The following is a 27,515-nucleotide window of genomic DNA, read 5'->3' on the forward strand; positions in this document are numbered from 1 at the left end:
GGGATGTAATATGGTCTCTATTGATCGATTTATGATAAAGAAAAGCAGGGTTCCCCTGTAGGGGGACCTACATGGTTAACAGGTTCAAATGTGCCTATAGATATGCATTTAACTTGTCGTCGAGGCTATTGAGCCGTACTGTATTGTACCCATTCTGCAATCTGTTAATAAAGTTTTCAATCAATCAATCAATCAATGCCGTTAGAAAATCAGGATTTCTGCGATCTACACCTGCTGTCTTTTCAGTTGTCTGTAGATCGGGGGGGATCTCCCTTATTTTCAAATCCCAATGTTGACAGCTATGTTTTCAGGTGAGGCGGCCGTGCACAATTATCCTGAGTATCAAGTCTGGTTCGAATTAACGAGAGTGAATCCGCCTTCGAGGAACAAGGAAAACCTGGATTCAATGATCAGGTTAATTGAATCTGGCTAATGGGACTTTTGATCGACTTAGTTGAACCAGGTACAGGGAATAGGGCCCTGGTTGATGCTGACAAGAGGATAATGACGCCACCACACATATTATTGACCAATAACTTGTGGCTTTAACAGAAAAAAATAGGAGAAAAACAAATCGGCTCCCGTCGTTCACTTCAAAGAGCCAGCTCCAAGAGCCGTTTCGTTCGCTACCGACACATCACTATTTTGTGTTCTAATTATGTTGGCATTTGGAGGGTTCGGTCCGAGTTAACTCGAGGTTGTGTCACATAAATCCCAGCTTAAAGCTGCTGAGGCACATGTGTCCAGGCCGTGATAGAGTGAGAGGTTGACCCACACATGTCCATATCCTTCACCAAGTTTCAGTGAGATCAAACAACGTAGTCAGACAGCATGCAGTTTCAGTAACCTAATTAAATCAAAGTACCCAGTCAGCCTGTTTAGGTTTTGTAGGTAGGAAGAGATGTTACCAATGTTGCAATACAGTTGGCTATTTCTTAGAAACAAAATATGGAAGTCTCACATACATTTGAAACAGGTTGGAATAGTGGGATATGGGTTACATATCAGTAGATCAGGTTACATTCACATTACTAGGGGGGCAAACTGAGGTGAAATGCTTTCAAAACTAATCACATGGTAGAAATGACATGACTGCTGACACTGGGCACAAGAAAAGTGTATTACTGCATATGAGGCTTAAAATAAATCAGGTCAGAAAGAATGACAAAATACAATTAAGTTTCAAAATTACAGTATATGATTTGAAATGTTTTTATGAGGATTGTTAGAGATTCAAAACAGAGAAAACACATACAATGTGACAAAGACCTGTATAATTCTGACAAATGTGCGATAAGCATAAAGGAAGTTTAATATTGTCGTAAGTGCCTTACACCAGTCACAATACTAATGAGCATTTTGATCATTGTACTGGTGCAATGTATTGTCTAATCAAAATCATTCTGTACAATCAATTTTACATTCATCAAACATATCATCCACCATCACAATTAGCAGTGGTCGAGTTGCAGTCCAATAGACCGCTCACGTATTCACGTCATAACTTTTAGTTCCGCCTATGGTCTTTTCCTTTCCCGTTTACCAGTAATTTTGTCCTCGATACTGCATGTGGGGTTAATGGGAAAATTCCGTTTCACCAAAAGATTTAAAGTTTTGTTAACATTCCAATTTGTAAAAGCCAAATTGCTAAACACTAAATGACCTGGGCCCAGGAGTTCAAAACTTGTAATCCCTATCTGATTGGATCAGATTTGTATTCATTCATTTCAACTCATTATGAATTGAAAATGGGGGACCCTGACGAAAGACTTTCTCTGGTCTGCATCCCCTTAACAATTGTGTGTATTGAGCTGTACTGTACTGTACCCATTCTGCAATCTGTTAATTAAAATGTTCAATCAATCAATAGGGATTAAACATTTTGAACTCATGGGCCCTGGTGACCACAGGTGACCTGACCTGCAATGCTCCGCCTCATCAGCGGGAGAAACGTCTATTAGAAGGCTTTGTTTACATGACAATAGCTGCATGAACCACAGACGAAGCTAGGAGTGATCTATTAATAGTCCATTAATCTTCCTATAGCTGCAGGAGATTCTGGAGCAGCCTGAATATACGTCACCCGTATAGAGTAATAGGGAGGTCTATTCCTGGATTAAGAGAAGACTTGCAACTGTAGGCTACGGGCTATTAGCTGTAGCCATTATACTTTGGCACGACGGATAACCATTATACAATAATTGAAATAAGCCCCATAATAAATAGGAAAGTCACAAGGCATATAATGATATATCCAAAATGGTTAAATCATATAATAATAATACATATAATACTTGTGAGAAAAGAACAACAAAGTACTTCCATTTCATATAAGGGGGCAACAGTGGCTCGGGAGGTAGAGCAGTCGTCTGGTAATCCGGAGGTTCCTGGTTCGATTCCCGCTCCACCCAGGCAGCGTGTCGAAGTGTCCTTGAGCAAGACACTTAACCGCTAACTGCTCCCAATGAGTAGGTTGGCACCTTGCATGGTTGCCTCTGCCGTCGGTGTGTGAATGGGTAAAATGTGAGGAACAAATTGTAAAGCACTTTGGATAAAAGCGCTATAGAAATGCAGCCATTTACAATTTATATAAGGTCATATTTGTGCTTTGACCCAAATAGGGCCACGGTGACACCATCATGGTGATAACAGTCAGACATTTTCTGATTGAGGTAGACCTCTGCTGAAAGAATAGTACAGTAAAAAGTGAGTAAAGTATAATAATAACAGAACGCGTAATAGGATTACGACAGACACTAGCATCTGCAGGAGTAGAATCCAACAGAGATGCCCAACTCATTTTGCCAGCCCAGCGATCTTGTGTTTATGTACTAGTGTCATAGTAGCGGTACCAGCAGTCACATTCCTTGCAAAGCATATTGTGTGCGTGCCATTTCACCAACGATTTCCAAACGATGACTCCTGTGAGCGGAAATGGCTTTTTTTCAAGTAGCGCTTCACCTCTTCCAACTCGTGGGGCCCGAGGCTTTGGTCTACTCCCGGTGTGAGTTTATAGCTCAGAGGAGACAAAATGTATCCATTGCGGTAAAGGCAAACCTGCTTGCACATCTCAAAGCAGGTGAACAGGAGGCCAAAGTATGGAACAATCTGCGAAAGAATGACAAAGAATAGTTGAAAAACGGGGGGAAAAGGACAGTATGGGGCATCATACATTTTAATTTATATATATTTAAAACATTAATTTAGCTTAAGTGCCTTTTCCCTGTCTAAAATGGTTGTAATCTTGTTTGGCCATGAATATAAACCTATCATCATTCACAGAATTCTCACAAATTATTATTATTCCTTTGTATTCATTTAGATGGATTATTTGGTAAATTACAGAGTTTTTATTTTATTAAAGGTCCCCTGTTTTGCTATTCCTTTCACTATTTGGGCAATTTTTTTTTTTTTTTTTTTTTTTAGTCTTTTTCCCCCTCCATTTTCCTCCGATTTTCTCCCATCCCAATGTTAGTCGTATGCCAATTCCCAGTCCCTTCCTGGTCGCTGCGCACTTACCCCCCACAGTCAGATCATCTGGGAGAGTGGAGGCTACCACGTGCTTCCTCCGACACACGTCCAGCCAATCACCGCTTCTTTTCACCTGGCAGCGCGGATTCTCATCGAGAGGGCGTAGCGTGTGGGAGGATCACACTATCCCCCTCAAGTCCTATCCGCGCTTAGCAGGCGCCCGACCGAACTGTAGGAGTCGCTGTTTACAACGACCCGGACCCACCCCGCCAGCTTCTCCCACCCTCTAATACAGCCAATTGTATTAGTGCAGACGGCCAGCCAAGCTGGTGACAACCCCGGAGCTGTGAGCTGGATTCGAACAGGCGAATCCAGCTCACAGCTCCGGGGTTGGTGACGAACGCAATCTCCGCTCGGCCACCTAACCGCCTACTATTTGGGCAATTTTACACAATTCCCGTGAGTCTATGGAACACATCTGTAAGTATTTTTATTGTTTTTTTAATTCATTGTTTTGTATTTCTAATCAAGTACTCTAAGTCTAAAGCATAATTTTTCGACTTCAAGATTTCAAGCTGTTTTGGGCTGGGCTCCGCCCATACTCGCAAAGCGCTTTGAGTGACAGTCACCAACACAGCGTGATACATACGAGAGCGAGAGAGAGAGAGGAGAGATCGCTCCGTGAGCGTGTGTGTGAGCGGCTCGACTCGCAATAGTGTGTAAAATGCAGGTGGAGAGATAGAGACAGATAGAGAGGGGGAGAGTCAGGGACGTGAGCAGCACGCGTGTGCGTGTGAGCGGCTCGACCCACGATTGTGTGTAAAATGCAGGTGGAGAGATAGAGACAGATAGAGAGGGAGAGTCAGGGACGTGAGCGTGCGTGTGCGCTGTGTGAGCGGCTCGACTCGCGATTGTGTGTAAAATGCAGGTGGAGAGATAGAGACAGAGAGGGAGAGGGAGAGTCAGGGACAGGGAAACCGCTTCCGCATTATTCCCACTGCTCCGTTGTTGAGCGAATTGTTGATTGTGGGTGGTGACTACAACCAGGGGCTGAGATATGCAGATCAGCTCCTTGCTACGTAGGATAGCGCGTCAAATCAGAATGGCTTAGTTCACTGGGGGAAGATCTTGTCTCATCTGAATTGGAGCAATCCGCCAAAATGAGAATCTGAGACAGACATTGTTGATACAACCCCACATTGCTAGAAAACAATGCTAAACACTGGAAAAGGCTATTTATAAGACAGGGGACCTTTAAAATGTATTTGTTATGCTAACAATAAACATTGTACTACTGTCAAGAAACACTGTACTGCTGTCAATAAATACTTTACTGTTGTCAAGAAATACTTGACTGCTGTCAAGAAACACTGCTGTCAAGAAACACTGTACCGCTGTCAAGAAACACTGCTGCTGTCAAGAAACACCGTTGTCAAGAAACACTGTACCGCTGTCAAGAAACACTGCTGCTGTCAAGAAACACTGCTGTCAAGAAACACTGCTGCTGTCAGGAAACACTGCTGCTGTCAAGAAACACTGCTGCTGTCAAGAAACACTGCTGCTGTCAAGAAACACTGCTGCTGTCAAGAAACACTGCTGCTGTCAGGAAACACTGCTGCTGTCATGAAACACTGCTGCTGTCAAGAAACACTGCTGCTGTCAAGAAACACTGCTGTCAAGAAACACTGCTACTGTCAGGAAACACTGCTGCTGTCAAGAAACACTGCTGCTGTCAAGAAACACTGCTGCTGTCAAGAAACACTGCTGCTGTCAAGAAACACTGCTGTCAAGAAACACTGCTGCTGTCAGGAAACACTGCTGCTGTCAAGAAACACTGCTGCTGTCAAGAAACACTGCTGCTGTCAAGAAACACTGCTGCTGTCAAGAAACACTGCTACTGTCAGGAAACACTTTACTGCTGTCAAGAAACACTGCTGTCAAGAAACACTTTACTGCTGTCAAGAAACACTGCTGTCAAGAAACACTGCTGCTAGGCGGCTAGGTGGTGCAGTGGGCAAGGCGCTCACCACCAACGCAGGAGACGCTGGGTTCGAGCCCAGCTGTCCGCATTGCTATCAGCTTGGCTGGTCGTTCATACTAATACAATTGGCAGTATTAGGAGGTGGGAAGCTGATGGGTGGGGATCGGACGTTGTGGACAGCGACTCCTACAGGTCGGTTGGTGCGCCTGCGCAGCAGAATCAGGAAGCGACGGGGGCGGCGTGCCCTCCAAACGCAGACCCCCGACGCTGAGAGATCGCGCTGTGCAGGTGAAAAGATGCGACTGCTGCTTCCTCGAGTACCGGAGGGGACACGTGATGTAAGGCTTAGACCACATTGCAGCCGGCTTGTGGGAGGCATGGCCTAACAGCGTTCGAGACAGGGGAGGGTAGAATTGGACGATACGAAATTGGGATGGGAGAAAAATAGAAAATGGGAGAAAAAGTAGATCCAAAAAAAAAGAAACACTGTACTGCTGTCAGGAAACACTGCTGCTGTCAAGAAACACTTTACTGCTGTCAAGAAACACTGCTGTTGTCAAGAAACACTGCTGTCAAGAAACACTGCTGTCAAGAAACACTGTACTGCTGTCAAGAAACGCTGTACTGCTGTCAAGAAACGCTGCTGTCAAGAAACGCTGTACTGCTGTCAGGAAACACTGCTGCTGCCAAGAAACACTGTACTGCTGTCAAGAAACACTGCTGCTGCCAAGAAACACTGTACTGCTATCAAGAAACACTTTACTGCTGTCAGGAAACACTGTACCACCACAGCACCCCCCCCCCTCCCTTAAATCCCTTCTCTGCATTGGCTTAATTGACTAACCATGTGAAGAACTGAGAATACTACTGTCCAGCGTCACTAATGATTTTATGATGACCAACAGGTCATGGGAACCCTACCTTGATTGTATTGGCGGTGAAGCCACTCCAAAGTGAGAGGATACCCTTGTTTTTGGCCACCTGTCTGAAGCAGTCCATCATTCCAGTGAAATGGACGTCAGACCCACCGTAATGAGGCAGCCCTGCACTCTGAGCCTTGAGGAGCATAAAAGATTACAAGTGAGAAAGGTTAGAGGCGGTGAATCAGCACTGTGATGACAGGTAAAACTGTCAAAAAAAGCGCAAAAGTTAAAAAAGACAATGCCAGTTGCTATGATTCACAGCAGATATAAAATAAACTAATAAAACATAAATACAGTCCTCAACTAAATAAATGATTAGTTGACTAATAGTTGTCATTTTCTGATTAACTGATTAGTTGATTTAAAGTTGTGTTTCCCAAATGCAGCCATGCAGAAGGACCTCTTTAAATAACGGCTACCAGAGATGTGCTTATCATTTTTCAGGAAATAACTCATTTAACAAAGGCATACAAAATGACTAATGGACTAACAAAGTCTTCACCGACTATAAGACCAAACCAACAGACTAAGAGGGTGCAGCCCTGATAAATACACATATCAGCACTAAATTAACACAACATGTCTTTAAAAGGGGCATACAAATAAATAAACATATTTCCCCCATACGCGGAGTGGTATCTAATCCATCCAGATAGTTTCCATGTGATTCGCCTTGTTTTGAAGATATCTGCCGTCACTCCAATACAATGGAGTTGAACGGCACTCGGCTTGTGGTGCCAAAAAGCATCAAAATATACATTCGACAGCTTGCCTTATGTCAGAGAACGAACTGTATGGTATATCTATAGCTCCTCCAGACCCTGAACTATTTTCTACCAAACTACACCCTCCATAATAATAAATGCGGGTGTATATTTCCATCATGAAACTGCACACAACAAGGTCTGTGGATTATCTTGAGTAACCGGGTCATGAATAATCTGTATCCGAATCTATCCAAAATCCCACCAAAATGATCTGGATGGATAGATAGCACTCCGGGGTAAAGGGACAGAATAAATAAATAATAAATAAATAAATACATTTACTTTCTCTTTTACTAATTGAGGAAAACTAACAGTGCTGGCTCTGTTCAGGCTTGCTCAGACATCAAATACTACGCAATTAAATCAGCAAAAACACTTGCATCTTTAAAATAAGAGTGAATAAAGAAATTGTATGTCTTCAGGAAAGGGTATAAGCATTGAGAACGGAGAAGCATAACTGGATTAATGAAAATCTCGCTTGCGATACCAAAGATGTTTCTCAACTCATTGACCGGTTCTCAGACTGGGTGATACAATCAAACTGTTTGTCCTTTTGTCAAGTATTAACTATGTAACAGTTTCCAAACATAAATGATTGTCATGCATGCGATAGAGCAAACATCAACCCCTTAGAGGACACATCCTGCGCAGCCACAAGCCTTTCAAGCCCCCGAGTCCTGAGCAGAAACACCATCTCCCCACTGAAACAACCCTAACCCACTGAAACAACCATTAGCCTACAAATATGCCCCCCGGCTTCTGCAAACGTTCCATCGTCTCCGACCTGAGACTTAAACGGCAACTGTCACACTGCACCACACAAAACCCCACCTGCCACAACAGCCCTCTCTGTTAAAAGGAGCTAAACTGTGGAACTGTCTACAAACAAAATTGAAAATGCAACAAAAGATTTTCTTTGTTTGTATGTTTTTAATAGAGGTATTAAATGATGGCTTAAAGAGAAACAACATTGTTCTCACACCCAACACCTCTATAGACACCCGTGTTTTGTATTTGCATAATGTATTCTAGCTAGGCTATATCTAATAAGTGGATGTATTTTAGTATATGCATCTACATTTGTATTTGTGTATAGGTTATGCATTTGTGGATGCATTTTAGTATCTACATCTGTATTTGTGTATAGGCTATGTATTTGTGGATATATTTTAATATATCATTTAAACTTTTCTATAAAAGTCTCCTGTGGACAGGTGTTGTAAATTAGCATTTTGCCAAAAGCCCTAAACTCAGGACGCCAGGGTGGCGCACCACGTACAGCGCTGCGGTGCAACACGGCCATCCCAGGTTCGACTCTCGGACCCGGCGACCTTTGACGAATGTCTTCCCCAGTCTATCTCCCATTCTTCCTCTCTCTCTACCGGACTGCGCGGTAGCAAAAAAAACAATAAAAGATCTACCAAAAAAACATAATAAAAAAAGATAAAAAAAATAAACTCAGTGCAACTGGTCTTTTGTGCATAAATCAGGGTTCCCACAGTCATTGCTAAATGAAATTCAAGGACTTAAGTACTTTTCCAAGCACTATTTTTCAATTTAAAAGGGCATTTAAAAGGATACAATTCACATTTTTATGGCTTAAAAAACCCAATTTCCGACAATTAGTTACACTTTAAATTAAAAAAAAATATATTTCTTGATTCAGAAATGTTTTATCGTGGATGAACAACACTTTATTGTTTTTTATTTTCTTTTATCAGCTTTTTCTCCCATTTTCTATTTTTCTCCCATCCCAATTTTGTATTTCCAATTCTCCCCTCCCCTGTCTCGAACGCTGCTAGACTACGCCTCCCACTGGTCGGCTGCAGTGAGGACCAAGCCTTGCATCACGTGTCCCCTCCGCTACACGAGGAGGCAGAGGTCACACTTTCAATGCGAATAGTTGATTTAAATTTCAAGGACTTTTTAAGCACCTTGTTAATTTTTTTTTTGCAGTTTTCAAGGAATTCCAGGCCTTGATTTTTTTTGTAAAAAAATCAAGCACTTTAAGCACTTCAGGGACCTTGTGTGAACCCTGATAAATGTGTTACAATTCTTTTTTTTGAACAAATGTTTTTTTATTTTAACTTTTTTTTTACATGACATACAAACCTTTACAGTAGAAATCCACTATAAAACACATACATGCTCTTACTCGTTCTTCCCCCCCCACCGGACCCCCCTTGAATACATCCATTATTCCGTTTGATACCAAGGATTAATAGTTCATATAATGTTTTATCCTCTCCACCACCCCTAACCAGATTTCTATGCTGGCTTCATTAATACCTAGAATTCGTGCGGTAGATATCTCCAGGTAAATCACATCAAGATATGTATGTTACAATTCTAATGCTACTGTAATGTCCAAATAAAATAAACGTAACTATCAAAAAAAAATTATAATAATACAAATATTAGGGGCGGCTGGGTGGCGTAGCGGAGATTGCGCTCATCACCAATGCAAGAGATTCCGGTATCGAATCCCAGTCTCAGCATTGCCTTCGGCTTGGGCCGGCCGTCATACTGGCTCATTTGGCAGAGTCAGCGGGTGGAAGTCGATGGGTGGGGATTGGACGTTGTGGACAGCGACCCCTACAGGTCGGTTGGGAGACGCCTGCACAGCAAAGACAGGAAGTGGCGAGGGTAGTGTGAGCCTCCCATGCGTTACACCTCGCCAATGAGAGTCCGCGCTGGCAGGCGAAAAGATGCGACAGGCTGCCTCCTCGTGTGCCGGAGGGAACACGTGATGCAAGGCTTCTATCCTCTCAACAACAGACCAGTGGGGGGCATAGTCGAGCAACGTTCAAGACAGGGGAGGGGCGAATTGGATACACGAAATTGGGATGGGAGAAAAAAAAATATATATATATATAGAAAATAAGGAAATAAAAAAGAATTATACAAATATTACATACAGTACTGAATTTTGCCATCCGGACACATGCAATATGAATATAGAATATAGGGCCTATAAATAACCGTATTATGGTCAAGTCATACATCTATGGATCGGCCCACATCTCCTCTTTCCAATGGCAGAGTTCAATTTAGTACCACCAGGCGTCCGGTATAGGGCAGCAAAGACCGTGAATGAAATCTACAGTAAGTACAGTTACTTTCGTATAATGTCCATAGCTCCGCCATTTTTTACCGGATTGAGACGTGTTTTATTCCTAGACCTTCACAGAAAGGTAAAGAAACAATATACGTTGTATTTTATGGCAATAATATTGAGGTTTGTTCGACCCGTGAGATATAAACACGACATTCACGTCAATATTTCTAAGAACAAAATGGTTGGCCCTCCTTTGTCTGCGGCTGGTGTGAGCTGGGTAGTGTAGTTTTATTAAATTTATCGAAAGCCCTGGGTCTTCTCTTTCTTAGGACTACAACGATTTCATGACGGCTTCCTGTTCTCGCATCTAAATCCTCAGATTTCCGATTGCAATGCACAGACATTTTTATAAGATCATATTTCGCTAATAACGCTTAAAGTATTGCTAAACAAACGTAGTGCTGAAAATATACACTTTGACTGCTGTTTTGATATGGTTAGGGTCTTTACACTTGGCTACGTTTGAAAAAGAAACACAACATCACTTAATATGGACTGTATTGTACGGAAGCCCTAAGAGGCCGTACATTCATACATTTTATTTACTCCATTTTCCCGTGATAATGAGTTAATTTTATTAGTTTTCTCGTGATAACGGGATAATGTTCTCGAGATCACGAGATAACAAAGTCAGTTTTCTCATGATAACGACTTATTATCTCGTTATCTCGAGATAGCGAAGTCCGTTTTCTCGTGATAACGGAATAATTTATCTCGTTATCTCGAGATAACGAAGTCCGTTTTCTCGTGACGGATACAGGTATACACAGTACTGTTACATTTGTGACATACAAGATAACATCAAAGAGAAGTCGCCTATTCTCAGTCCTTGCCCCACAATGGTGGAATGAACTACCCACCCCAGTTAGGACAGCCGAAACACGTCCAATCTTTCGCCGTCGACTAAAGACGCACTTCTTCAACCATTATCTGAATTTAAAAAAAAGAAAAAAAAATCTAACCCTAACTAACCATACTGTCATGCACTTGTCCTAATAAACTAACCTACACTGTATCACTCAACACTTTGATGAACATTGTTACTCAGCTGATAGAGTTGTGCCCTTCCTGATGGCTTGTCGTACAGAACTTGTAAGTCGCTTTGGATAAAAGCGTCAGCTAAATAACTAAATGTAATGTAAATGTTATGCAAATATACAGTACTGTTAAACAGAGTGAGATCCTAACAGAAAATATATACGAGGGGGAGGAAACTGTACATTTGGAGGGGGTGGGAGGGGTTTGGACATACAGGGGCCAGTTTCGAGTTGCAGCCTCCAGTATAGTGCTCTTTGAGAGCTCACTTTGATTGCGCCGCCGGTAAAGCTGAAGCCTTTGCTAACCGTCTTCTTAGCTTAGATGACGCACACTAATGTGTATATTATCTGTAACAGCAAGGCATAAAGCTATTTCAGCCTGTGTCAGGCCATGATTGACGAGATATGTGACGGGGTGATCAATATCCTCCTGCTTCTAGCCCCTTTCGTGACTGTGATGCACCGAGTGCATCACAGTCACGAAAGGGGCTACCTGCTCCTCTGACATTGCGACACAGAATGATGTTTCCTGCAGTGATTTAATACCAGACTATCGATTTGCTTTCTCGAGATCCCAAGAAAATTATCCCGTTATCACGAGAAAACAAATTAAATTAACTCGTTATCACGGGAAAACGGAGTAAATAAAATGTATGAATGTATGGCCTCTTAGGGCTTCCGTAGTATTGGTCTATTTGTGACGTGAAATAAATCGGGCCGGTCTGGCTTAAGAGGTTTAGATAATTATCATAAGTTAGATAATGAGTTTGTTTTTTTAACAAGTAGTTTTGTTACTCTGATGAAATTAAAGAGGATCTCTTGCCTACTGTCTGATAGTAATAGACTATCTTTTTTTTTTTATCCACTTTTTCTCCCATTTTCTATATTTTCTCCCATCCCAATTTCGTATCATCTAATTCAACCCTCCCCTGTCACGAAAGCTGTTTCTTGCCTCCCACAAGCCGGCTGCAATGTGGACTAAGTCATACATAGCACAAGTCCCCTCCGGTACTTGAGGTAACAGCAGTCGCATCTTTTCACCTGCGCAGCTCGATCTCTCAGTGGCGAGGCGTAACGCGTGGGAGGCTCACGCTGCCCCCGACACTTCCTGATTCTACTGCGCAGGCGCACCAACCGACCTGTAGGAGTCGCTGTCCACAACGCCCGATCCCCACCCATCAGTTTCCCACCCCCTAATACGGCCAATGTGTATTAGTATGAACGACCAGCTAAACTGAAAGCAATGTGGAGCGCTGGGCTCAAACAGAGCTATTCTTTCCCGTATGGTATCCATGGCCAATATACACGAGTAATTGCAATCGCCATGGGATCGACTGGGATTTATTCATTTTGGAATACTTTCCGATTGAGGTAAGGTCTATCTTAGGTAACCTGCTGGTATATTTTTTACGTAAAACATGCTTCTGTACCGATCAGTGTCGTGTTTTACCGGACGTAACACCTGCTCGACAAACACGATCGCAGTTTCTAGTTAAAATGACCCCCCCCCCCCCCCCCCCCCCTTGATGTTTTTGTGAAGACACATATGTACATGGTATATACCTTTGATTTGGAAGTATTTGGGGGTTCAGGCGATCAACCAGAACGATTTGGACATATTACATATAACTAGGGATGCACCGATCCGACTTTTTCAGTCCTGATACCGATACCTGAGTTTGGGTATCGGCCAATACCTATACCGATCCGATACCCATTGTCAATTTTTTTTCTCCAAAAAGGTTTAAAAAAAATTTAATAAAAAATGTAATCCGCGTTTTTTTTTTTATATATTAAAAATATTCTCGAATACACTAGACACGTGGTCATTTGTCTGCCTATTTATGAATCGTTTTCAAATAAACGCTAGATTATCGATAGTATATGTGTACTTATGCACGCTATAGAAGCGGGCTGAAAAATCTATTCTCTCATTTCCTCAACATCACACACACATATACACATACGGGACACGCTGTTATCTCAGTGAATACAGCTCTGATTATCCTAAAACTGGTAACATAGACTCCTTACCTTAGATCAGATGTTCTCCAAAAAGATTATTCCAATTCCTGATCGCCATTCCAAATATCGATCGCGTTTATTGATTATTGGCTGCTGTAAATATATATTCCACGCTGCTTTCCAACTCGCGATCACTTCCATGTTCATCAGATCCCTCGCCAGCATAATGGAGCCAGTTGGCTCCCCTCACACAGATCCACCAGTCTAATCGAATGGCCTGCTGTTACACATGGATAGACGATAGGGGGCGGTATTTTCCCATCTGAGCTCCTACCTAGAGGGTCTGCTGTACCAATGGGAGACTCTGTTGATGAAATATGAATTCAGATCGCTAATAAAAAAATCAAACGACAATTCGCGTCATCGGCACTCAACGGGGGGCATGACAAGACGACAATACACGTCGCTGGCACTCAAAGTGTTAAGTGTCATTGTCATTGAGCATCTTGATGGCCTGGGGATAGAAGCTCCTTCTGAGTCTCTCTGTACTGTCCATGAGACTCCGTTAGCACTTGCCTGACCACAGCAGTTCAAAGAGGCAGTTGTTTGGGTGACTAGAGTCTTTGATTATCCTCTTAGCCTTGGCCCTGCAACGCTTGTTATAAATGTCCTGGAGAGTGGGAAGCCCACCTCCAATTGTGCGTTCGGCTGAACGGGCCACTCTCTGTAGTCTGCTGCGGTCTTGTGCGGTGCTATTCCCAAACCAGGAGGTGATGTTACCAGTCAGGATGCTCTCTATTGTGCATGAGTAGAAGTTCTTGAGGATCTTCTGACTAACTTTGAACTTCCTTAGGCGCCTAAGGAAGTAGAGGCGTTGCCGTGCCTTATTCACTACACTGTCAAATTCAATGTGTGTGGTCCATGTCAAGTCCTCGGATATGTGGACTCCGAAGTACTTAAAACTGTTGACTCTCTCGACCGGTGCCCTGTCGATGCTGAGGGGGCTGTAGTCCCTGGCCCCTGACCTCCTAAAGTCCACATTGTCCGTCCGTCCGTCCGTCCGTCCGTCCGTCCGTCCGTGTGTGTGTGTGTGTGTGTGTGTGTGTGTGTGTGTGTGTGTGTGTGTGTGTGTGTGTGTGTGTGTGTGTGTGTGTGTGTGTGTGTGTGTGTGTGTGTATACATACACAGTATGCCAAAACATTGACTGACCAAGTAAGTGAGAGCTCCATCAATCTTCTAAATCTATAAGTGCCATCTTATGGCCAACACAGACACTGCACCCTTGTTTTCTTACATTACAAAATAATTTCGGTGCACAGAAATATTGATAATCAGTCATCTATATGTATTCAAATATGTTGGCCCAAGAGTAACTGACCTGCATTTTCCTTTTAACGGTTTCAAAGGGATAGGAGAGGGTCTGAGCCACCCCTGCAGCAAGACAGCCATTAATGAAGTTCTGGAAGGAAGTCAACCTAAAAGGAGGCTCCCGCCATAGCTTGTCCAGGTTCACGTAGACTGCATAGCAGCCAATAGAGAAGGGAAATGCACCTGCAACAAAATGAAATTGTGATCAAATGTAATATTACCATAATTATTTCTGTGCTAGTAATCAGGAATTGTGGCTGGGGGGCTCCACTGCCAGCTCCATACAATCCCCATTAGGCCATATTCACATTTTTGGCTAGTAAGGACGATTTTGGAGCAGTGATCCTCACAGCAATATAAATGTGAAGCGTTTATCACCCACTGGATATGAATAAGAATACGTTGCATACCTAGGACAGTGAGGGAGAAGCCCCTGTAGAGGGCTAGAAGGCCTTCACTCCTGTAGATCTTTGTTAAAGTGTGAACCACTCCGACGTATGTGGGTTCTCTGCTGTTCTGAGCGATAAGTCTTGTCTCTGCCACCTCCAGGGGGTATGTGGCCAAGGCTGCAGCTATGCCAGCTAGCCCTCCAGCAAATATGGCCCTCCACTGAGAGATGTAGCCCAACTCATCCATGTGGAGGTGGACTATCCTGCAGACAACAGAGAGCAAAAAGTGATGTGTCTGTCTGTCAATCAGAGAACTCCAGAGCCAGTCCATCAGCACGAGTCGGTCAGTTTACACAGCATGAGTGAGTCAGTTTACACTAAGTTAGTCTTCTCTGTTGTTAGTCAATATGTATATATATTATTTCCATTATTTAATTTAGATTGTTAAATTAAACACAGATCAAAGTCGCGTGATTGTACTCTTGTGTGATTTAACATATAATTTAAATCCATAGACCCTTCAGTGGTTTGTTTATCTGGAATTCACCACCTATTTATGTGGTTGTGTCAGCCTATTTATATTAAACCTGAAGAGCAACTATACCACTCGAGCCACGTGAGAGAGAATGTAAGGCACTACCTTCCTAGAACACAGAGTACAGAACATTACCCAGGGGGGGGAGGAGGGCGTAGTGTTTAGGTTTACATGAGCACATGTCCCGAAGCGTGATGTGCGTGTGGTGACTGTCAACGCGGGTCCAAACAAAACACCACGAGTCAGCTTTTATGGCATGGGATCTTGGGTTACACTTGTTACGTCCCGGAAAATGTTTAGCTGAAATGTTTAGGTACACCGAACACACACGCTGTCAGTGTCAAGTGGCCTTGTTGTGTCATGTAATGACAGACACGGGCTGAGAACATGGAACATTCTGATTGGACAAGAATGGAAGGCGTAACTCCTGGAAGGCGGAAGTGAACACACTGATGTTGATACAACCATAGATATATATATCTATGGATACAACTGTAGCGAAGATTATGAACGAGAGAAAACAAACGAATCGTTGTTGATTTTTCACAAGTGTGCCAGTCACAACAAATAGCATGCAATGACTCCCAATGGTCAAAACTATTATAAGAGTTAAATTGTACGGCTTGCTTCACACACACGAGCTTATGATGAATTGAAAATGGGGGACCCTGATGTAAACAATTAAACGAAAGTCTTTCTCTGGTCTGCATCCCCTTAACAATTGTATGTATTGAGCTGTACTGTACCCATTCTGCAATCTGTTAATAAACTTTTCAATCAATCAATCAGCATTTCTGAGTGAGCTGCTAAAACGTCAGCTGACTCGTTAGCTAAAGTTAGCTGCACATCAAATTCCAATAACACTGAAGGTTAAAGTTGGACCGGTCAGCGTTAACTCAAGTCATCTAGTTGGTTATTATAGTGACTGGTACAATTCACTTACTGTTTGTATGTTGCCACATGAACTGCGCTGTATGGAAACAAACGAAGACAAGATACCAGATTTCCTTTCCAGAATCCCCGGAGTCCCTCATTCTGGTATACGCGTAGAAAACTGTGCAAAAAACCCTTCTTACAATGAAAAGTGCCCACTTGGCTCTTAATTTTTACTACTTCCAAAGGCGACGTGGCAGTTTTACTAAAGAATCCAGCAAAGCCAACACATGAAAAGCTTTGAGAACTTGTCAAACGCTCATCCTTTGTAACTGTTGCCATAACCTGGCGGCAAAGTTGCTCCTTCAGTTGAAGTCGCAATATGTCTGTAAGCACAACAAGCAATTGTTGTTTATCTAAAACACACGACCAAGCAGGAAGCCGTCTTCCAGCCAGAGCCCGGCGGTGTGTGACACATACATAACCGTAACTTCTTCTTCTTCTTCTTATTGAGGTTTAACGGCGGCCGACCACTTGTTAGGGTATGTGCCGCCATCTACTGGTATCCTTTACCTCCTACAAAACCCAATTCCCCTCACCTTCTTGGAGTGCAACTAACGCTGCTACTTCCCAATTGAGCCCCCCTCTGCGAGACACTCCTTGCCCCCTGCTGCCTGACTCTGTACACCTTGGTCACCCGCTGCCCCCTTATTCAATTCCTTAACCACCTCCTCCAATGTCAGACCTTCCATACCCAGATGTTGAACCGCTATCCTAACAATCATCTTTGTTCTATCTGTTCTACCCTCAATCTTTGCCGCAGTATTAATTACCCCTGCCACGAAGCCCACAATACTCAATTTCTCCTCCCACACCCTCTCTCTATCCTCCTGCCCTACCCTTTCTGCCAACTGCCCTTCTACAAACCCCTGCACCCTAACTTGACTTCCTTGTCCCACCCTCCTAGCCGCCTCTGCATACGACAACTTACCCTCCCTTCTAACACTCTGAACCACTACCTCCCTCTTCATCACCTCACACCCCCTAAACGCTACACTATGCTCCCCTCCACAACTACAACACCATAGCTTCACTCCCTCTCCACACTTCCCATAGTCATGCTCCCCGCCACACCTAGCACACCTCTGTCCCTTCCTACATGAAACTGCTATATGACCAAATTCCTGGCACCTGTAACATCTCAGAGGACTCTGAACAAATTCCCTAACCCTATACACCCCACTCCCTACATACACCTTACTTGGAACAACCTCACCTTCAAACTTAATCACAACCGTCTCCGTCACTACCCTATCTGCCCCCCTCTTCATCCTTTCTGCACCATTAACTTTCCCATTACGCACATCTCTCCCCAACTCTTCCACCAGCTGCTCTACGCTAACCTCCACCGAAACCCCAGCTATCACCCCCTTACATCCCCCCTCCCTCTTCTCCCCTACTCTCACAACCTTAATTATACCCACCCCTCCAATGCTCCTCATCTTCCCAGCCCTCTCCACCTGATCCACACTAACACACCCTACGGCCAGATTCCCATCCTCCAAAACTCTCGCATACCTTACCTCCCCTAATTGCTTACCTATGAGTTTGGGCAACTCGAAAAATCCTAATTTCCGCACTCCCCCCTTCCCCTCAAACCTAACCACTATATGAATCACTTCTGCAACACCATTACCTACACCCTCGCCTTCTGACCCACTCGAGCTATCTCCCCTACCCTTCTTCCTCTTTATCCCCTTCCCACTGTCCCTGCTCCTCTTCTCCACCTTACTCCACCCTTCTCCCCCGCTCTCACCCCCCTCCATACTTTCACCATCTGACTCCCTTCCCCTGTCACTACAATCCCCGTTCCTACCGACACCTCCCTCGCTCTCACTACCCGCCCCAGCTCCCAGCGGCGAAAGCAGTTCATCATGGATCAGCAAGGCGGCCACATCCACCTCCTCGTAACCGATAAAGCCGTCTAACACGACCCGGCACTTTTCACCGTCGATCCAGGAAACAACCCCCGGGTACCTCGCGCCTTCCCCCGAAATGTCAGCTATACAACGGGATCCCACCCTCCACTCCGGTGCCGCCTCCACTTCTCCGCACAACTTTCTGTCATCAACTTCCAAACTCCGCGCCAGTATCCTCTCGTCTATGCTCTCGTCCATCCGCCGACACACTTCCTCCCAATCCTCAGACCCTCCCCCGCCCTGCTTCGACTCCGCTTCCTCTCTCCGAGCGACCGGGTCCAACCCTCCTCCGTGCCTTCCTCCTCTCACCGACGCCATTACACTTCCGCCAGCCCAAGTTCGCTAGCTACCACTCCTGTGTTGCACATGCGCATAGACTACCTCACACACATAACCGTAACGGTACGTCACTCCAATAGTATCCAACTGCAGAGCCGCAGAGCATGGCGCTCTCAGGCCCGGCGGCGTGTAACTGTTCCGCAACAGTAAGTGACTTCCGGGGTAGGCCTGATTGGCCCCGACAGGCACGTGACGCGGCAAACTCAGGACGCGCAACGAGGCTGCTGAGAGCTGTCGCGCGGAAATAGGCTGTCTATTGCCATTCTCTAACACAAACTCTAACCTTAACCAGCTCCTTAACAGCGCCTAAACTTAACCGTTCTAACCTTAACCAACTCCGAAACAATGCCTAACCTTAACCTTAACCTTAACCATGCCTAACCTTAACCATAGAAAGAATATTGCCATTCTCTAACACAAACTCTAACCTTAACCAGCTCCTTAACAGCGCCTAAACTTAACCGTTCTAACCTTAACCAACTCCGAAACAATGCCTAACCTTAACCTTAACCTTAACCATGCCTAACCTTAACCGGCGAAAGAATACACGTTAAAAAAAAAATCACGTTAAAAAAAAAAAATTCGATGGGATTCGAACTCGTCAACAACGGACCGCAGGATCGCAGGACCGCTGCTCTGCGAGGTGAGCTGAAGCGCCGAATGAAAGTCATAGCGGATGTGGACGGTTACATCATTTCGCAAGCTCTGCCGCTCCGCGGAGCGGAGCGTGCCGCGCGGCAGAGAAAGTTGCGCGTCACGTGCCTGTCGGGGCCAATCAGGCCTACCCCGGAAGTCACTTACTGTTGCGGATAAGCTATAAGCGGCCCGGCGGCGTGTATGCTTTCCGCAGCGCAGTTGTGTTTCTGCGTTCCCGTTTTGCGCTCTGATTGGCCGAGCGCGCGCATGCGCATGAGCCGCGGTAAGCCTCTCAGCCCATAGAGAACACTAGATAGCTTGCCCGCGCTGCCGGCCAATGGAGAGCGACGTCACTGAACCGCCGCCATCTTGCGCAGGTCAGCCTTGAGTGAGAGTGAGTGAGCTGAGTAACTCGCTGAAATATTGACGGATTTACAAACGGTTTGGTTTATTACAAGCATTATTAACGTGGCTATGATTCAAGCGGTTTTAAAAAAAAAACATCTTTAATTTTTTTTTTTTTTATAAGTATGCAGTATCATAACTACATAACTACTACTTGATGTTTATAGCAAACCAACCCGTTTGTAAATCCGTCAATATTTCAGCGAGTTATGAGTATTTTTGTCTATGCAGCTCACTCACTCTCACTCAAGGCTGACCTGCGCAAGATGGCGGCGGTTCAGTGACGCTGGTGACTCCGCCTTAAGCTATCTAGTGTTCTATAGATATCTATGTCTCAGCCAGGCAGGAATACTAAACTCCGCTTAACGCAATTTATACAAATGGAAGTATTGATTTCGCCGTAACGAATCATTAAAAAAATATACCATTAACTGGAATATGTTGTTTCTTTACACATATGTTGGATTATGTAATTGGTTTGTCATGACAAACCAATAAAAAATCGCGAATTAACCGGTGGCTACAACAACACACAGTAACTACATGCATCATTGTTTACAATGAACGGTGGGGCTAATCGAAAGGACTGGACACGGACGAGTTAAACAGCAATCAATTAATTTAATATAACAGTCCGGTTCTGTGTTTGTTTGTGTCTGTAGATTGTCGGTGAACAACTAACTTTAGGTTAGTTTAACTTGTCCGTGTCCAGTCCTTTCGATTAGCCCCACCGTTCATTGTAAACAATGATGCATGTAGTTACTGTGTGTTTATTTTATTCCATTTTAATAACCTATTCAAGGTCGCCGAGCGGCACTGCAGATTTATCCTACTCTTTGAATTCGAGAAGGTGCAATACCGGCCAGATCCTCTTAGGGGCGCTATCGCGATAATGCAGTGTGCCCTGTGGCTGAACGGATCATTATTATTTTTTTTACTTTCAATGGAGATTTCTTTTTTTTATCCACTTTTTCTCCCATTTTCTATATTTTTCTCCCATCCCAATTTCGTATCATCCAATTCAACCCTCCCCTGTCACGAACGCTGTTTCTTGCCTCCCACAAGCCGGCTGCAATGTGGACTAAGTCATACATAGCACAAGTCCCCTCCGGTACTTGAGGTAACAGCAGTCGCATCTTTTCACCTGCGCAGCTCGATCTCTCAGTGGCGAGGAGTAACGCGTGGGCCGTGGGAGGCTCACGCTGCCCCCGACACTTCCTGATTCTACTGCGCAGGCGCACCAACCTCCTACAGTAGGAGTCGCTGTCCACAACGCCCGATCCCCACCCATCAGTTTCCCACCCCCTAATACGGCCAATGTGTAACGACCAGCTAAACTGAAAGCAATGTGCATACATGTTCACTGGCGTAACTCTCTCTCAATGTGTGCCGGGGACAGATTTGGGGGCGTGGCGAGTGACGTCGATGGGGGGGGTTAGGGCCCGTAGCCGCATTTCTGCAGACCCCTCTCTGATTGGTTGAACTCTATTTCTGCAGACCCCTCTCTGATTGGTTGAGCAAAGCCCCTCTCTGATTGGTTGAGCGTGCGCATGAGCCGCGACAAGCTCCTCCAGAAACTCCTCCAGAAACTCCGTTAAGCTCCAGAGAGAGAGGCTGAAAACCCACAGTTCTTGCCCGACGGATGGGAGCGAATCCCGGATCCGAGGTTTCTGATGACTACCCCCAAAACACGGAGGTTGCGAACGCAATTTATATGCATGGAAGTATTGATTACGCCATAACGAATCATTAAAAAAATATACCGTTAACTGGAATATGTTGTGTGTGTGCCTTTCTGAATATGATTTGGGAGGGTTATAATTGAAGAAAGACAGTGTAAACAATATAACGTTATGTGAATAAACTGTGAAATAATAACTAATTCCTTGGTCAATAGAAGTCTCTGTGATACTTTCTGAATATGATTTGGGAGGGTTATAATAGAAGAAAGACAGTGTAAACAATATAACGTTATGTGAATAAACCGCGAAATAATAACTAATTCCTTGGTCAATAGAAGTCTCTGTGATACTTTCTGAATATGATTTGGGAGGGTTATAATAGAAGAAAGACAGTGTAAACAATATAACGTTATGTGAATAAACCGCGAAATAATAACTAATTCCTTGGTCAATAGAAGTCTCTGTGATACTTTCTGAATATGATTTGGGAGGGTTATAATAGAAGAAAGACAGTGTAAACAATATAACGTTATGTGAATAAACCGCGAAATAATAACTAATTCCTTGGTCAATAGAAGTCTCTGTGATACTTTCTGAATATGATTTGGGAGGGTTATAATAGAAGAAAGACAGTGTAAACAATATAACGTTATGTGAATAAACCGCGAAATAATAACTAATTCCTTGGTCAATAGAAGTCTCTGTGATACTTTCTGAATATGATTTGGGAGGGTTATAATAGAAGAAAGACAGTGTAAACAATATGTTTGACGTATTTTAACACACACCTAGGCTGACGACCCGAGCTATTATTATGCAAAGACAAGTACTTTAGCGAGTGGGTACTTGGCCCTTGCAGGGCAAGAATGCGACCCCCATCTACTGCTCTTTGCATAATAATAGAACAGGTAGTCAGACTCAGCTCTTTGGACGGTAAAACGTGGGGGGGACACTTTCCGCCGTCCCCGGCGTCAAATACGCCCCTGTACATGTTCCCTCGGTTGCGCACAGAACAGATGATACACCTTGTCTCATCCTTCCAGTCGGGAGATCAAGCAACCCCCCACCTACAGGGCTTGTATTTGGTTGTCGGTATCCTATTATTATGCAAAGTCTAGGTGATAAGTGCCGGCGGCCGGGGTATATGGCGCGTCGAGTCATTTTTGTGTCGTCGCGCCGGCACTTATCACCTAGACTTTGCATAATAATAGGATGCGCGCACTTCGGCCTCAGTGACGAAGCCCAAACGTCGTTTGACCGCGTATGCCCAGCACTGCACCCCTGATTATTAGCCCTGTATCTCGGCTTCCAGGAAATATACTAGACCAAATCCGGTATAGCGCTTATATTCACGGCGCTATAAAATGAGAACGTATTGATGAAATTTGTTTTTCTTTAAGCCATTTTGAAGGGACGGTTTATGGTCCCAATTGACAATGAGAATGGACAGATAGCAATACTATAAAGTATAGATTTAGCTCTACAAACAGCCCCACGTCTGTTTACATTTCCTGGTCCTCTTGAGATTAATTAGACTCATCCCAGTGGCCGCCAATGTGTTAACAATTGTGTGTATTTGTTGACTATTGACTATTGATTGTAAAACTCAAAAGTATTATTATAATTCTTCTTATAATATTGAAACATAGCAGCAAATAACTCAGTAGTGCAATAATGACGGCATCCTCTCATGTTATTTAGACTTCATATCAATAGGGTTTAGCTTTGTCAACAACACAGGGAAGTTCTACAAACAGGCCAGAGGATGTACATACTGTATGAGTAAAATATATACTTTATAGATTTATCTTTTTTTTTTATAGATATCTGGCCTCGCACGGATCTCACAGCTGTGCCCGCACAGTGCAATACTCCAATTCAGCCATTGGCAATTCAGCCATTGGGTGGGTGGCGCCAGATATCTATGGGTGGCGCTGCTACGCGGGCCGGCCTGAGAGCGCCGTGCTCTGCGGCTCTGCAGATGGATGCTTCTCCGTCACTTTGGTAAATGTTGGAAGGCCCAATAGGGTCCAGCTGCAGCCTCAGAGATTGTTCCAGATTGGGCAACTTCCGCCCAGCCACAAGACATTTCTCCCGTGACAGGACAATGCGCTGATTGGCGGAAAGTACGGAAGTATCTCGAAGTACATCTGACGTACGTCTGACGTTTCTCTACGTCCGTTAGCGAACGTGTTAATTGAACGTCAAAATCAAAAGCAAGTACGTCTGCGCTGACGAGAGGGGGGGGGGGGGCTTGTATTGATCAGGTTAGTAGATATTGTACCGATCAGGTATTACAGATCATATCCGCATGAAATAAACTAAAATGTTAAAACCCATTTAGACTGTTTCTCATTCCTGTACTGTTGTTTATATGTTATGTTATGATGAATTGAAAATGGGGGACCCTGATGTAAACAAGACGAAAGTCTTTCTCTGGTCTGCATACCCTTAACAATTGTGTGTATTGAGCCGTACTGTATTGTACCCATTCTGCAATCTGTTAATACAATTTTCAATCAATCAATCAATCAAACGAGCTGCAAATTGCGACAACAACAAATTGCGAAACAGCTATTACCAGACAATTACAACAGCAGTGGTGCCTGCTTCAAATGTCACGTATTATAGGCTATAAGCCTGTGTAGATCTATTCGGAATAATAAACATATACGCCCCTCTAGCAAAACATGACACAATGTGATCCTATCTCCGATAGAGCGGCTGGTCGCAGAGACGCGAGTTGAACGAACACATCGGGAGGAGAATGAATGAATGAATGAATGAAAACTTTATTTAACAGATTGCAGAATGGGTACAATACAGTACGGCTCAATACACACAATTGTTAAGGGGATGCAGACCAGAGAAAGACTTTTGTCTTGTTTACATCAGGTTCATTCATTCATTCATTCTCCTCATTCACCACAACTACAGTATTATTATATGGTCCAAAATGGTCTCCCTTCCTTTTGACGTTCAATTAACGTTCGCTAACGTAGAGATACGTCAGGCGTACTTCGAGATACGTCAGACGTACTTCGAGATACTTCCGTACTTTCCGCCAATCAGCGCACATTGTCCTGTCCCGGGAGAAATGTCTTGTGGCTGGGCGGAAGTTGCCGTGAGAGGATAATCTCCGGGGCTGCAGCTGGAGGCTACTCGGCAGCGGTGGGCCGAGCTAAGTTCTGTCGTATTCGATTTATGTAGAATAATCTTCAGGACGAGGAGATAGCGTTTATATATTTATTCAAAGGTAAGCATCGTTCAGCATGAGTGTAACTCCATTCACGGCTGGCAGCCAACTGACTGTCAGGACCCCTGGTCAGGTATACATAAGCAAGGTGCGCCTGGCGCGCCTGTCGTAAATGATATATTCACAGCATGAATAATATAGTAAAGATATATTCAAAGCATGAATATTACATCCTCCTTCTTTTAAAGAAAGCTTAATAAGCTATGAACAAAATTGAAATTAGGATGGGTTGTGCAATACTCTGTAAGAGTTTCTTTGTAAACAATAACAAGTGCGTTACCTGTGTCAGGACCAGGCAATGTAAACAGGTAGGATTAATATGTTAAACATAAAGATTCATGTATCAAGGTATTACAGTTCGTATTGTGTGCCCTCTTATTCTGGATAGTCTGCTTTAATATTTGAATACTTCAGCTGTGAATAAGGTATGTATTCATGGCTTATTTGGTCGTGTCTCAACACTCTTACCATATGCAGTTCTTATTTGTAGAAGTAGCTTGCTAACAAAATGGGAATATATCGACAATTAAGCAAGGTAAGTAGGTCATAGATTCAACACATATAGTAAGTCATCATTTCAGCATACATTAATATTTGTTACATTTCACCACCCCTTTTTTTTTTTTTTTTTTTTTCAATGGGGCAAATGGTGTTATAATAGGGCAGCAATCCGCCGGCACCGTGTACATTTATAGGTCTAAAATGTCCAGAGGCTTCACTGCTCGGCCGGATCTGGTGTAGTATGCAGCTGAGTTCTCTTCTGAGTCCTCTGACAGTTCAGGGTCGTTGGTCTCCGGCGGTTGATCGACGCACTCTGGACTTGGCATACCGTCGCTGTCCTGGAAGTGTTCCTCTTTTGTGTCCCTCAGGTGCCTGCGGTTGCGGCGGTATTCGCGTCCATCTTGGGTGCGAACGTGGTATGACCGTGCAGTGTCGGCTGGTTGTATGACTACTGCTGGCCTCCAGCGTCCAAGTTCTTGTAGCCTGACAGATTCACCACACTGTAGTGGGGGCAGCGGTCTAGCTGACCTGTCATAGTATTTCTTCTGGTGCGCTTGTCATGTCCATCTTTTTGGCTTACTACCCCTGGCCGCAGCTGTTGGTTGGTGCTCGGGAGGGTTGAGCGTAGCCTGCGGCTCATCAACAGCTGTGCCGGCGATTTGAAGTTGTCGACTGGGGTGTTACGATATTCCAGGAGGCTTAGGTACGGGTCTCTTCCGTCTGCCTTAGCCTTGTCCATGAGTGATTTTGCCGTCTTCACGGTTCTCTCCGCTAGTCCGTTGCTTTGCGGATAGTGTGGGCTTGACGTGACGTGTGTAAACTCCCACGACTTGGCGAATGCCTCGAACTCTTTAGACTTGTATTGTGGTCCGTTGTCTGAGACTATGGTCTCTGGGACGCCATGCCTGGCACAGGCTGCCTTTAGCTTGTGGATAACAGCTGCCGATGTGGTGCTGTGAAGTCTGTCTAGTTCGAAGAATCTGCTGTAGTAGTCGACGGTCACAACATAGTCCTGGTTGTTCCAGTTAAAGAGATCTGTCCCTACAACCTGCCAGGGGCGGTCTGGGATACGATGAGGCATCATGGGCTCCTTGGTGTTTGATGGGCGGCGCTCTTGGCATATTGAGCACTTCTCCACGACTTGCTCTATATGTCTACCCATTCCAGGCCAGAACATGATGTCTCGTGCTCTCAGTTTGCATTTTTCCATTCCCATGTGGCCTGCATGGATCTTGATCAGCATCTCTCCTCTGAGGCTCGTAGGGATGACTATTTTCTCCCCTTTGAAAATTATTCCATTCGTTTTGGATAGTTCATCTCTGTGATTCCAGTATTCGGTGATGTTCTGGGGGCATTGTTTTCTTTCCTCAGGCCATCCCTCCAGGATAGCCTGGCTGAGCAGCTTTAGCTGTGTGTCATTGTCTGTTGTTTCTCTGATCTCCTGTAGCCTGTCGTCGTGTACAGGTAAGCTGTTGTATACCATGTGTACCTGAAGGTCCATCCCTTCACTGAGACCGTCGTCGTGAGAGGTGAGCGATTTCCTGGACAGCGTGTCGGCTACTGGGATGTCTTTCCCAGGGCGGTGCACGATCGTGAAGTTGTACTTGTGTAGTTGTAGTATCATCCTCTGTAACCGCGGTGGGGCTGCGGCGATCGGCTTCTTCATGATCGACTCCAGGGGCTTGTGGTCAGATTGGACCATAACATGGCGACCGTAGGCATATTGGTGGAAACGTTTGAATCCATAAAGGACTGCGTACATCTCCTTTTCGATTTGTGCGTAGTTGACCTCGCTGTCCGTGAGTGATCTGGATGCGTAGCTAATGGGCCTTCCTTCCTGCATCAGCACAGCACCCAGACCATACTTTGATGCGTCCACTTGTAAGCTGAGCTCCTTATCTGGGTCAAAGTAGATGAGGACTGGCCCAGGTTCACTGGTAAGTATGTCTTTCATCTTTTGGAATGCAGCGTCGTGCTGCGCGTCCCACAGGAACTCATTCGATTGTTTAAGCAGCTGTCTCATGGGTGCGTTGATCTCGGAGAGGCTCGGGGCGAATTTCGCCAGATAGTTGACCATACCTAGCACGGTCTCCAGTTCTGCACGGCTCTTTGGCGCCTCCATCTCCTTGATGGCAGCTATCTTGCCTGGGTCAGGCTTCATGCCGTCAGCTGAAAGGATGTGCCCGAAGTAGCTCACTTCGGTGGCTCCGATGGTGCACTTGTCTGCGTTGAGCCGAACGCCTCTCTCCCGTGATCTCACCATCATTGCATGTAGGTTCTTATCGTGTTC

General features: G+C 44.5%; 1 protein-coding gene across 2 annotated transcripts in view; it reads right to left on the reverse strand.

Moving 5' to 3' along the window:
• Positions 1-1,210: 1,210 nt before the first annotated feature.
• slc25a43 (solute carrier family 25 member 43) overlaps positions 1,211-27,515 on the reverse strand; it is a 60,704-nt gene continuing 34,399 nt past the window's right edge. Inside the window, exons 1-5 of one of the 2 annotated variants that reach the window (XM_084331879.1) lie at positions 16,498-16,878; positions 15,041-15,282; positions 14,641-14,813; positions 6,374-6,508; positions 1,211-3,108 (exon numbers count right to left, since the gene is read on the reverse strand). In XM_084331879.1, the coding sequence (XP_084188005.1) occupies positions 2,896-3,108; positions 6,374-6,508; positions 14,641-14,813; positions 15,041-15,282; positions 16,498-16,769 (1,035 nt within the window). In that variant the 5' untranslated portion in view covers positions 16,770-16,878 and the 3' untranslated portion in view covers positions 1,211-2,895. Of the gene's footprint in view, positions 3,109-6,373; positions 6,509-14,640; positions 14,814-15,040; positions 15,283-16,497; positions 16,879-27,515 lie in introns of those variants that run through there. The other variant, XM_084331880.1, reaches the window with a different exon arrangement.

This window comes from Notolepis coatsorum (genome assembly GCF_963971535.1).
Source record: "Notolepis coatsorum genome assembly, chromosome: 16".
Lineage (NCBI taxonomy): Eukaryota > Metazoa > Chordata > Actinopteri > Aulopiformes > Paralepididae > Notolepis > Notolepis coatsorum.